Raw genomic sequence first — 12,055 nt, forward strand, 5'->3', positions numbered from 1 at the left:
TCTGGCAGACTTGGTTCTATGGTAGGTCTTAAAGGGTTAAATAGCCTGTGGCAAATATATTAGTGTTGTCTTCTCACTATACATACTCTTAACTTTATGCAAGAAGAAATAAAGTATAAAAAATTATATTTTTCACAAAGAAACTCCCTCTTGTGGTTTTGCGACATGGTGCTGCTTTACGTGCACCCGGATTTGCAACATGCTTTAAGGTAACTCAAAACGATGGACGAGCGACAGGTTGCAGTTTCATGCCCGGACATGCAACAGGCAGACACAGCTACACAAGCAGCCCAAGAAGAAGCACTTTTACCGAAAAGAGGGGGTACGTCTGTGATTTGGTTACATTTTGAGTTCAACAGCACCAACACAGAGCAGAAGACGCCCATTTGCAAGCTATGCTATAAAATTGTTCCTGCACTCAATGGCAACACAACAAATCTCTTCTATCACCTACAGAAGGTCCACGAAAAAGAATACTCAAGATCAGAAAATCCGAGCTAAACCAAGTTGTGGAACGACGGGAGCAAGTTGGGAAAAGAAAAACTATACCAGCTGAAGATACAGCAGTCTTTCGCACAAGGCACGCCGTATGAGAAAACGTCCCAGCGCCATAAACAAATCACAGGAGCCGTCTCGCATTTATAAATGCAAGACGGCATTTATACATTTCTAAAGGCATGGCCCCTGTTTATGTAGCTGAGAAGGACAGCTTTCGTGACCTCGTCAAAGTCCTTGATCAGAGGTATGTTATGCCCGGTCCTAAGCACTTCAGTAAAGTCGAGTTGCCAAAGTAGAGAAGGATGTTTGCAGTATCGTGCATTATGCCTTGACGACTGACATATGGACGAGCAGAGATACGCAGCCCTACATGAGCGTAACCATCCATGTCATTAACAAAGACCTCTGCGCTCGTTTACAGACTGCGTACTTTCCAGATGACCACAGGTCAGGTGGTATATCGTGATATATATCGTTATCGTGATATAAAATAATTCATATCGTGATAAATATTTTTTCCATATCGCCCAGCACTAGTACGATGTACATTTTAGAGGTGTTTTGTGTTGTCCTGACGCCTCATGACAAACAGCAGAGTTAGAGTTTCTGAGATGATGCGTTCAAAGGAGACACAGGCCTGAAAGGAGGGCAGCCATGAAATGTGAAAGGAGCATTAGAAGAGGACAAACAATCAATTTATGAGTGCTCACACGCATAAATGTCCTACCTTTCCCAGGTGAAGAAAGGTTTTTGGATGTTTGATTTTTACCTGATGTTAAAGTTGTAACCCTTCTTATTATAGTCTGAGGTGATGACACCTGTCGTTACCGTGATGACACAAATCATTGTTGAGCTGATCCTTTGGTAGACAAACAACAAACAGCAGCAGGTGGATCTCTTTCCACTGTAGCCAAAGGTTTTTAAACAGAATTTAGGAAGTAATAACTTGTGACTGATGTCACGCTGAACTTGGTTTGCTTGCAGAGGACGTGGATACATGCAGTTTGTTGCATGTGGTTTTTTAAAGCTTGCTGTGGTTGCTGCTAGCTGCTCGATTCAAACTGATCTGCTGGCAAACCCAAACTTACTTTGACTTGTTAGGCAGACACATGTTAAAGGAGACCTGTTAGAACTTTTAACCTTTTTTTTAATCTTTGGACTAAAGCAGCATCGCACATGGTCCAAAATAATTGTTATTTGTCTTACACTTGGTCTATGTGCAGCTCATCAGACAGATATCATGGCAAAATGTGCAGTAGACACACATGTCCACTGTGTCCGTGCAGAAGTTGCTCTAAGCTGCAGTAACAGCACGGGGGGGATATTTTATTTGTGTTTAAACAGGCATAACTAACACATTTACATATAAATTTGTGCTGTCAGCGTTAATCTAGTTAAAAAGATGTTAACGGCATAACTGCATTAACGCAGCAAATCTCCGTTAGCAAGTTACCGCGGATCGCCCCTCGCGTGGGGCTGGACGTGGCGCTGGACCGCGCTGACGCCATGCAGCCCCACGCACAGGGCGATCTACGGTAACTCGTTAACAGAGATTTGCCTCGTTAATGCAGTTATGGCGTTAACGTCTTTTTAATTAGATTAACGCTGACAGCACTAATGTAAATACACATTAGCTGCCTAGCTTCATCGTTTCAGCCAATTACGAACCTTAGAATCTACTTCATACATTTTTTACTCACTGCTGACTTCTTGACTTCAAATGTATAATGCATTTGCATGTGTGCATGCATGAGTGTCCATTTCACATTTTGGAGAGGCACAGTGTGAAATGGACACTGTGGAATACACGTTTTGCTGTGATGCTGGGTTGCATCAGTTTATTTATTCTTAATGAAGTCGTTTTTTCGCTCCCACCTCCCACTCACCAAACACTCTTCTGATTGGCTACCACATGCAAATAAAAAAACTATATATACAGATATATAGTTGACTGCATTTAAACTGAATATGATCACACCATCATGTCATCATATCCAGGAAGTTGTTTCCATAATTTCCTAATAATAATTTCAGTTTCTCTTGGCCAGATGATAGGACAGTTTTCTTCTTTATCTCAGACTGTTTTAAACGAGCTTGGGCCCACATCCTGAAAAAGCATGCTATCCCTATGCTATCCCTCCCATGTTTACCTTAAAAACCTCAGCCAAATTCTAGATTAAGATTTAGGAGCTGATTAGGGTTTGTTTTTTAAGCGGCGAGAACACACTGGCTGCTTTAAAGTAATCTGGAATGCAGCCTGATGAAGGAGAATTATTTATGACAGAGAGAAGCTGGGGGAGATGACAGGCAAAACCTCTTTCATGAAGTTAGGAGGAACAATGTCAGTTGGCCATGTGACTATATCACTATATCTTTTGTAGGAATTAGCTTAAATTTGGAGCACAGAACTGGGTCAGACATTTGGAAAAGGAACTGTGACCTGATACAGCGGTCCCCAACCTTTTTGCGCCACAGACCGGTTTAAATGTCAGATAATATCTTTAAGGTGTCGCGGATAAATACGACAAAATAAAATGATACGAGCAAGACAAAAACTGTGGTGTTTTGAAAATATAATAATAAACGTGAATTCACTGTGTAATTGTGTAACTTTATTAGCAGCGTCCTCCTGAAATGCGCCAACAACACTGAGAGTAACATCCTCCTGTCTGCCCCTTTATGCTCTCTGGTCGCTATGGTAACACGTAAATATTTCTTTCAAAATAAGACGCACGACTACAACACGAGAAGAGACCCAGGGAAACCCAGTTAACGATAAAAACCCTGAAAACCATCAATTTCACACCCGAGCCTCAGCTCTCGCAGCCCGGCACCAAACGGACTCACGGTACCAGTCCGAGGCCCGGGGGTCGGGGACCGCTGCCAGAAAAGACATTCAGAAGATATTAGAGAAAGACGACTGAGTAGCATTTAGTTAATAGTACTGAACAGGATCCTTGAATTGTGCTTATTATTGTTAATCAAACGACCAAAATAAGAAGTTCTCACATCTTTCATGAGCCGCCCTCATCACAGGGCTTTGGGACGAGGGCAGCTTTTCATGTCTCCGGGGAAAAGCGTTGAGTCTGTGTATATGCTCTGAAGACTCTTTTTTTGTCATCCTTTAAGCCACTCTAAGGAAAAAGAAAGGTGGTAAGTTACAGCGGGCATGCTTTCAGTCTGATCTAGTATCTCCAGTGATTGATTTCTGTCCCGTATTTCCCACACAGTCCACCCCACTGTGATTAACTAACACTGTTGTATTTAGTGATTCCTTTTCTGACTCGCTCCATTTCGACCGAATTAAACCAAATGGAGCTACGCCCATAGTGCATTTGCATGATTTACAAAGTGTTTTGATTGCAGCTGTTTCTGTCTTCTAAATGTTGTTAGTGCATGGTTAAATGTCGTAGTAATCACAGGCTATAGATTCTTCTTGCTGAGCATTCCCAGGGTTTGCTTTTGATTAAAGGGGCATGTCACCTCACAGCGCTTCTTTGCAGGCAGACCCACAAACCTAATTTGCAACACTATCAGCAGTAAGCATACACTGTTTACTTTCTAGAATCTTTTTACGCTTTAAACACAAAAATATACATAGTGGCAGAGGCTTAATGAGGAATTACAAATGAGTGTGAGTCAGTGTTTTTTCACTATACCTGACCTTTAAAGTTTCATGTTTCTCTTCTTCATGTGTGCATTTTTCTGTAAGCTACTTGTGTGTGTTAGTGTGTGTGTTCGTGTGAGGAGGAGGAGGTTTATTCTAGGAAATGTTTCACTCACACATAGGTTTCCAGGGCAACCGTGTTGCATGTTGTTTGATAGGTTGTAGCTGCGATCCAACTGGGAGACAGATCAGAGAGAGAGTGAAAAGGAATGTGCGTCTTTCTGCTATTTCTGTGTGTTTGTGTGGTTTTTACCTCTAACCGTAGTTAAGGTCATTGATGCTCCTTTCCTCCCCTTTCCTCTCCTCTGTGTATAGATGCGCAGAAGAAGAGGATTGTTTTCCAAGTCACTCTAAGTAATCACTCCGCTGATGCATGGAAGCTTTGTACATCCTAGACAGTTGTAGGCAGGTGACACAGTAAGAGGAGAGATCAGGGCTAGCATGTAGCTTCTCTGAGCAAAACCCTTTAGCTGGACTCTATTTGATGGCATCATCACACACCAGAGGGAAGTTCAGGTTTGCCAAATTTGCCATTGATAGCTTTCTCGTGTTGCAGGCAGAGTAAAAAAATAAGATAAAAAAACAATAAAAACACAGAGAAAGGTAATGGCAAGCTTGGCAGGCTTTCACATCCATTGCTCATTTTACATTTAACGAGGGAACGACCCTGAGAGCTGGATGATGCTGCTGAGTCGGCTGTTTGGAAAGAGCTTGCACGGCTTCCAAGGCTGGACATGCCAGGCGCATTTCATCAAAGTTGCCCTCTCTCCCCTTCCCCTTGCTCCTCCTCCCTCATACCCCCACACCCACAAAAAAAAGAGTTTCAACTGTTTTTGGTTTCAGTTTCATTCACAATTCGGTGTGGAAACACAAGGAAGGGTCACTGTAAATGACTGAATGAGTAGCTTGCATTTGACCCATCAGATCTGAAACTAAGGCTTTGCAAGTTCACTCCTGCCCCTTGTCACGTTTTTCAGTGCTGACATATTATGACTTGGTTTGCTTTGCAGACAAAGTAGAAGAGATGACCCATGCCCAGAAGACATCACCTGTTGACATGAAGATAGCCACAATTAAACCACGCCCATCCAGTCGCTGCTTGGTTACGCCAACTGATATGAATGTAAGCATAAGCAAACTCACTTTATGGTGATCATTGTTTCAGATCGCTGTTACTGTAAATTAGATTGTTCAGTATCAGGTTGTGTGGCTGTACCCTGTGCTGCTTCCCCAGACTGGATGCCATGATGAAAAACTGTTTGTCCTTTTAGAGCTCCTGTAGTAAAAGCTTCAGGGCTAATGCTGATGTTTAGCAGCCGATTTAAGGTTAGGGTTAAGTTTACGTGTAAGAAAATATTATAAAAGTAGAGCTGATCTTAAAGTGCATGTAAGAGAATTCATTTGAAAGATAACATCTTCCCGTTTCTGAAAGTTTGCTTTATTTAAAACACCTGAAATCAGTAGCTAGTGTCAAAACAGAAAAATTGTCCTCCTATTTGCAAGTAGCAGTCAACACAGCCAGTGGCAGGTGATGCCTGGACCTGGCCGATATGTTATGTATCCTAATGTGTGAATTCCTGTAAGCAAATGCTGTTATTGTTATTTAGAGATCTAATGAAACAATTATATATTCCTAGTTATATTAATAATTTACAATTGACTTTTCAGTCCTTGTATCATGACCGCCAAGGAGTAGCTGTGGTGCCACCCACTGTGCCAGGAGCCTTCCTGGGGATACCTGAGAAGGGCACTATGAAAAAGCAAAAGTCCATAGGTATGATGTATATACAGTAAAAAATATGTGTGTGAGTGTCCAGTAACCTGTGCTTTTAGCTTGTCATAATATTTTATTAATGCTCTGAGGACTTGGGGTCCCTTTTTGCGGTACATTGACAATGTCTCTTAGACATTATGATAAATGGTCTCTTAGAGGGATATTTCATGTGTCATTGGTATTTTGGTTGTTGCCCTTTTTTTTTTTTTTTTTTTTTTTTTTTTTTTTTTTTTTTTTTTTTTTTGCACCAGGGGGTTTTACCCTTATTCGTTTTTGTTTTTGCTGATGTTTTCCAGGAGGCGGTGTATTATTTTGTTTCTCCTGGGTTTTATTTATTTTATTTATTTATTTATTTATGTAATTTTTTTTTTTTTTTTTTTTTTTTTTTTTTTTTTTTTTTTTGCACCAGGGGGTTTTACCCTTATTCGTTTTTGTTTTTGCTGATGTTTTCCAGGAGGCGGTGTATTATTTTGTTTCTCCTGGGTTTTATTTATTTTATTTATTTATTTATTTATGTAATTTTTTTTTTTTTTTTTTTTTTTTTTTTTTTTTTTTTTTTTTTTTTTTGTTTGTTAGTGTGTTGTTTGTTTGCTTGTCTTAGTTTGTTTGTTTGTTTAGAAATGGACAGAGAACTGACAGTATGATTATTGCAGTTGTATATTTATTTATTAATGTTTCTGTCCATCCAAAAATATTAATAAAAAAAAAAAAAAAAAAAAAAAAAAAAAAGAAAAAAGTAGCACGAAAAAAGACTGCAGACAAAGAGACGTTTTAAAATGCTATTATTGCAGGTTATTACATCTGTTTGCGATGGAGTCGGGTGGATATCACTGTGAGCTGTGTGAATAAATCAATCTACAACTCTTACAAGCAGAAGCTTGTGAAATAAGGTTTGAAAACCTGAACTCATAGCGGTTTCTGAACCATTTTTGCAGAGTTTTTCAAAGTCTGTAGATTGCCATGTTTTGTTTTGTTTTCCTGTTCTTCAAGGTAGAGTGTGCTTCCTGAAACCAAAGTGCTGTAATGTGAAAAAGACTTTACCAAACCCTGAGTACTTTGTTGTGTGTACTTTGAGTCTCATTCACAGCTGCCAAAGGATTATCCAGTTCTTGGCTGTCCGTTAGCTATCGTGTTACTGTCTGTTGAGATGCCATGCTCCACGTTACTTCCTTCTTGAACCGTTGCGTTTGACAGATAATTAATAAGTCATAATAACAGCTTGAATAAAAGCTACATGGTATTCAAAAAAAAAAAAAAAAAAAAAAAAAAAAAAAAAAAAAAATGCTCTGAGGACTTGCTCTTTGTGGTCTAGCAATATTAAAGCTAATTATAGATAAATTAGAGTGAGCCAGTCAGCAAAGTGTGCTTTCAGGCGATAATATTGGAGGTCATTAAGCATGTGCTCAAACCTCATTCTCACTCCCGAACTAGAGGGATGTCATACATGCTAATGTTGGTTTCAGGTTTTTTGACTTGCAGTGCCATCAGAATTACCACGAAATTATCTTCTTTATCTTCTTTTTGCACAGTAATCCATTCAGGGCTCTATCTACAAACTGCATAGCCATACTCTTCTCTACACTCTCTGAAAATTAAGGACCTTATTGTCCCTTTAACCCTTTCATGCATGAATTATGACAACCTCAAACAGGATTTTTTATTTGAACTTCATTTTTTTAAACATGTACTTTTCCACTACATTGGACACTGATGTGCATGGAGCAGCACATCAGTGTCCAATGTAGTGGTTTATGTGCAAGTATACCATCAATACTGTAACAATTACAAGAAAACATGGACAAACTAATTTAAAAATTATTATTTTTTATTATAATTTAAAAAATATATATATTTTTTTTACAATTTTATAAATTATAAAAATTAGGGCTGTCAGCATTAACACAGCGTTAAAGCATTCATCGCGATTAAGGCGATTAAATTTTTTAATGCGCTCGACCCATCTGGAGCGCAGAATGAACAAGCTCTGGACAAACTGCCCCAAATGCGTTGGCAGAGACATTTCAGGGATTTTGACTCCGTCTGCGCTCCAGATGGGTTAATTATTAATCACGTTAGTCGTGATGACGGCGCGTTAACGCTGACAGCACTAAAAAAAGTCGATATATTCGTCCAATCGCCCAACCCTAGTGACCACTGAAAGGGTTAACGTGAAAGGGTTAACGGTATAGAGACTTGTCACGAGGCTGCATCCTCAAGGGTACTCAATGGTACTACTCGGTGGGTGCTTTGTGGTTTGTACCTACAGAGTAGACTCTTAAAACTCTGGTGCAAATTTTATATCTTAATGTAAAAGTTAAAACTGGATACTGGACTAGACATAGATTTTACCCACATAGACCTTTATTTCTGGTATTATATGTTAGCAAAAACAGGAAATTGATGTGAATTTTTGAGCTAATTTGAGCCATCAGCTCCTCTGGGTGGCTGAGGCTCAGCAGGTAGGGCAGGTCTTCTACTAATTGGAAGGTCAGTGGTTCACTTCCTGGGTCCTCCAGTCTGCGTGTACTCATGCAAGCTATTGAATGCTGGTTTGCACCCAATGCATTCATCAGAGTGTGAGTGTTTTGCGACCATTAGACAGCGGGCTAAGGTATAGAAAAAGGTGCTTGTGTGCTTGGTGAATGAGTCTTGTACTGAAAACGTGCTTTGAGTGTTCAGCGTGGAAAAGGCCTGGATAAGTAGCAGGCCATTTGCCCTTATTTCTGTAATAACAGCTACATAACTTCTGTCCTGATTTCCAGATTGAACATTTCAATTGGTGAGAATATTCCTACTTACTGTCGAAACAGCAGTTACATTTCACATCTATCTGGCCTCTCACAAATTTCAGGAACCTTTCCTGCATATATAAATAAATCCAGAGAGAGCTAAAGAAGGCATTTCTTTTGGAACTAGGGGGCCAAGCAGGAAGTGAAACAAAGGGATGTTTCCCCTAGGTCCTGAGATAATTATTCCTTCTGCTCCATTTCTTCAAGGTACATCGGAGGATGAGAAACAGGGATTCCTCACACCTCCCCTACTCAAGTTCTCACGCAGTCTCTCTATGCCTGACACCTCAGAGGACATCCCTCCTCCCCCAGCCATTTCACCCCCTTCACCACCTGCCTACAACTCAGCTGCTGGACCTACACCCAAGAGCTATGGCACAACACGACCAAGCTTTACCCAAAACTCGCCCAATGCAGTGACGACCATAAGCCGGACCACCGACGTCGGTACGTTGAGGCGTGGCTATTTCCGTCAGAGCTCTGAGCACTTTGAGAGCACACGAACTCGGGGGCGTACGCCAGTGCCTGAGAACCCGTATTCAGAGGTGGGCAATAGGACGCTGTATGTGCCAGCAAAACCAGCCCGAAGGAAGGGTATGTTAGTAAAGCAGTCTAACGTGGAAGACAGCCCAGAGAAGACGTGTCACATGCCAACAAGTCCATCAGGCCCAGTTTCCATGCCTACTACGCCTGTAGAAAGAACATGCTCCTCTATCCCTATTCCCACCATCATTGTAAAGGAGCCATCCACTAGCAGCAGTGGCAAGAGCAGCCAGGGTAGCAGCATGGAAATTGAGCCTACAACCCCTGAACACCCGCCTCTCACACCTGCTGTCGGTGGAAGTGGAGGTTTACGCCCTGAAGACCCCCTTTCACTAAGCAACCCCTTTGCAGCAGCTATTGCTGGAGCAGTACGGGACCGCGAAAAGAGGCTCGAGGCAAAAAAGAACTCGATTGCCTTCCAGTCAATAGACATCGGGGATGATGACTTGAGTGGTCCCACGCCAACCCCTCGCCTTCGCCAGTCCAAGTCCATCGATGAAGGCATGTTCAGCAGCGACGAGCGTCTTCAAAGGATATTAGCCCCTCCTTTGGCAAAGCAGCTCGGTCGCCCTGTTGGTGGCGGTAGTGGAAATATGACAGATTTCAACACTCCTGAGCCCACAGTTGTTCGGGAGCCACTAAACACTAGAACAGGGCAGTGTCCCAACCTGGACAGTCCTGTTAGCCTCCCAGCCACTCCTCCTAAGAGCCACTACAGGGCCAATGGAACCTACCTCCATCCTGTCACTGGCAAGCCGTTGGACCCTAATTCTCCACTAGCTCTGGCCCTTGCAGCTCGTGACCGGGCCATGAAAGAGCAACAAAACCATCCTCAGAATCAGTCTCAAAATAATCCTCAGGTTCAACAAACCCCCAAGCATGAAGCCCAGTCCCTGCCAGTTCAGCAAAGTCACAAACCTGACCTCAACCAGCCTCTATTTATTGACACCAAACTCCGCTCTGGAATCGAGACGAGTTTTGCTGCAATCTCCACGGCAACAATGGGACGGCCTGGCCGAGGTGGCCTTCAAAGACAAATGACAGAGCAGAAGTACGAGTCTGATGGAGCACGGGAAGAGCGGCAGCATCAGGCACTTGAAGAGAGGAAAAGCGCACCAGCAGATGTGGCAGACACATCACAGCCCAAGTCAGCTGGATTACTGATGGTTCACACCAGCACAGACATAAGCAACAAGGCGAACAACCAAGAGGCCGAGGGGCAGGACAGCAACCGACCGTCTGAGCTGAAAGATCCAAACCAGCCTGATCCTCTTAGTTCTTCAACACTGTCCACTCCACAGCCACCCACATTAAGGAGGAGGAGCATTCCTTTAGGCGAATCCATGGACGAACCTGTAAAACTGCCCTTTCGCATCCCTCCTCCCCCTCTGGCCTCAGTTGACATTGATGAAGAATTTGAGTTCTCAGAACCCCTCCCCCCACCTCTGGAGTTTGCAAACAGTATTGACATTCCTGATGACCAGGCTAGTGCCATTGCAGAGATGATTCAGCAACAGAGACGGAATGGGGGGCCTTCTCTACCCCCATACCACCCTCATGCCCCACCACCTGTCACTGATCAACACAGAAGGTTGGCAAACAATATGCCCCCCTCGTATGCCCCTCCACCTGACCCAGAATCAGGGGTAGGTGACTCAGGCATTGAAGAGGTGGACAGCCGCAGTAGTGGGGATCCTCAGCACATGGAGACCACCAGCACAGTGTCTAGCATCTCCACCCTGTCATCAGAAGGAGGCTTCTGTGACAGTGCTTTGGAGAGCCTCTATGCCACTGCAGACGGTCACGCCTTCCTGGTGGATCGGCCCCCTGTGCCACCAAAGCCCAAGAGCAAGTCTGTCATTAATAGAACGTCACTTTATCACGATGCTCTCATTGAAGAGCCACCAGAGTCTTATGGGTCACCGCCTCAGGCCCCTCTCCCTCCTCCCTCGTCCTCTGAACCTCCTAGGACTCCTACTCAAAGGACCTCCAAGCTGTGGGGTGATCAGCCCCCTGAGCTACGCAGCCCCCCATCCACACCAGACTCCAAGAACACAGTTATCACTGAGCTGAGCACCATTCTACAGCATATGAATCGCGACAGGCCAACCAAGCCAGGAGAAAGCCTTGACTCCCCAACAGGCACCAGAGGGGGCTTCGGAACAAGGTATGTGAAGTCATTCCTTACTTTAGTTTTTCCTATCTTCTGTTGTTTAGATTTTGTTCATGTGTCATTTGTTTATTTTGCACCTTTTTCATGTTAGTGCTTAGTTACGTAAGAACTTTATTCACTGTAGAGTCTGAGCAAACACATTTTCTGTCTAATTTAGCTTCTAGAAAGCTGTAAAATTTCATGCATATTGGCTTATAAGCTGATCCACTAATTATTGATCACCACTGATTATAACCAGGCATCCATGAATGCTTAGGCTAAATCTGAAAATAGTCCGAAGTAGTCCAAGACAATTTGGAAGAACATGAAGTTGCTTTATTAAGATGCAGTATTTGATAAGTAAGAACCCCCCACCCCCCAGAGTCTAGACGTTGCTCATGATGAAGATGGAGGATTGGATGATGACCACAGTACACACAAGGCACACAGAATAAACCCTGATTGGCTTGTAGAAGGCGAGCAGGAGTATAATTGGAGTAGAATGATGATGTCAGTGTTGAGTTTGACAGTGAGTAGAGAGTAAGTGGTGAAAAGAATATGTGAAAAGTAGTGCTGTCAGCGTTAGTCTCGTTAAAATGATCTTAACACAATAACCGCATTAATGCGACAAA

The 12,055-nt window shown here is 42.7% G+C and overlaps 1 protein-coding gene across 1 annotated transcript in view; it reads left to right on the forward strand.

Annotated features, from left to right (window-relative positions):
- shank2b (SH3 and multiple ankyrin repeat domains 2b) overlaps positions 1-12,055 on the forward strand; it is a 220,153-nt gene that overhangs the window by 191,961 nt on the left and 16,137 nt on the right. Inside the window, exons 18-20 of the mRNA XM_085408855.1 lie at positions 5,176-5,288; positions 5,834-5,939; positions 8,936-11,438. Coding sequence (XP_085264981.1) covers positions 5,176-5,288; positions 5,834-5,939; positions 8,936-11,438 — 2,722 coding nt within the window. The remainder of the gene's footprint in view (positions 1-5,175; positions 5,289-5,833; positions 5,940-8,935; positions 11,439-12,055) is intronic.

Source organism: Rhamphochromis longiceps, linkage group LG1 (genome assembly GCF_057381845.1).
Source record: "Rhamphochromis longiceps isolate RC_006_pf linkage group LG1, R_longiceps_female_GT1.1, whole genome shotgun sequence".
NCBI classification, from domain to species: Eukaryota; Metazoa; Chordata; class Actinopteri; order Cichliformes; family Cichlidae; genus Rhamphochromis; species Rhamphochromis longiceps.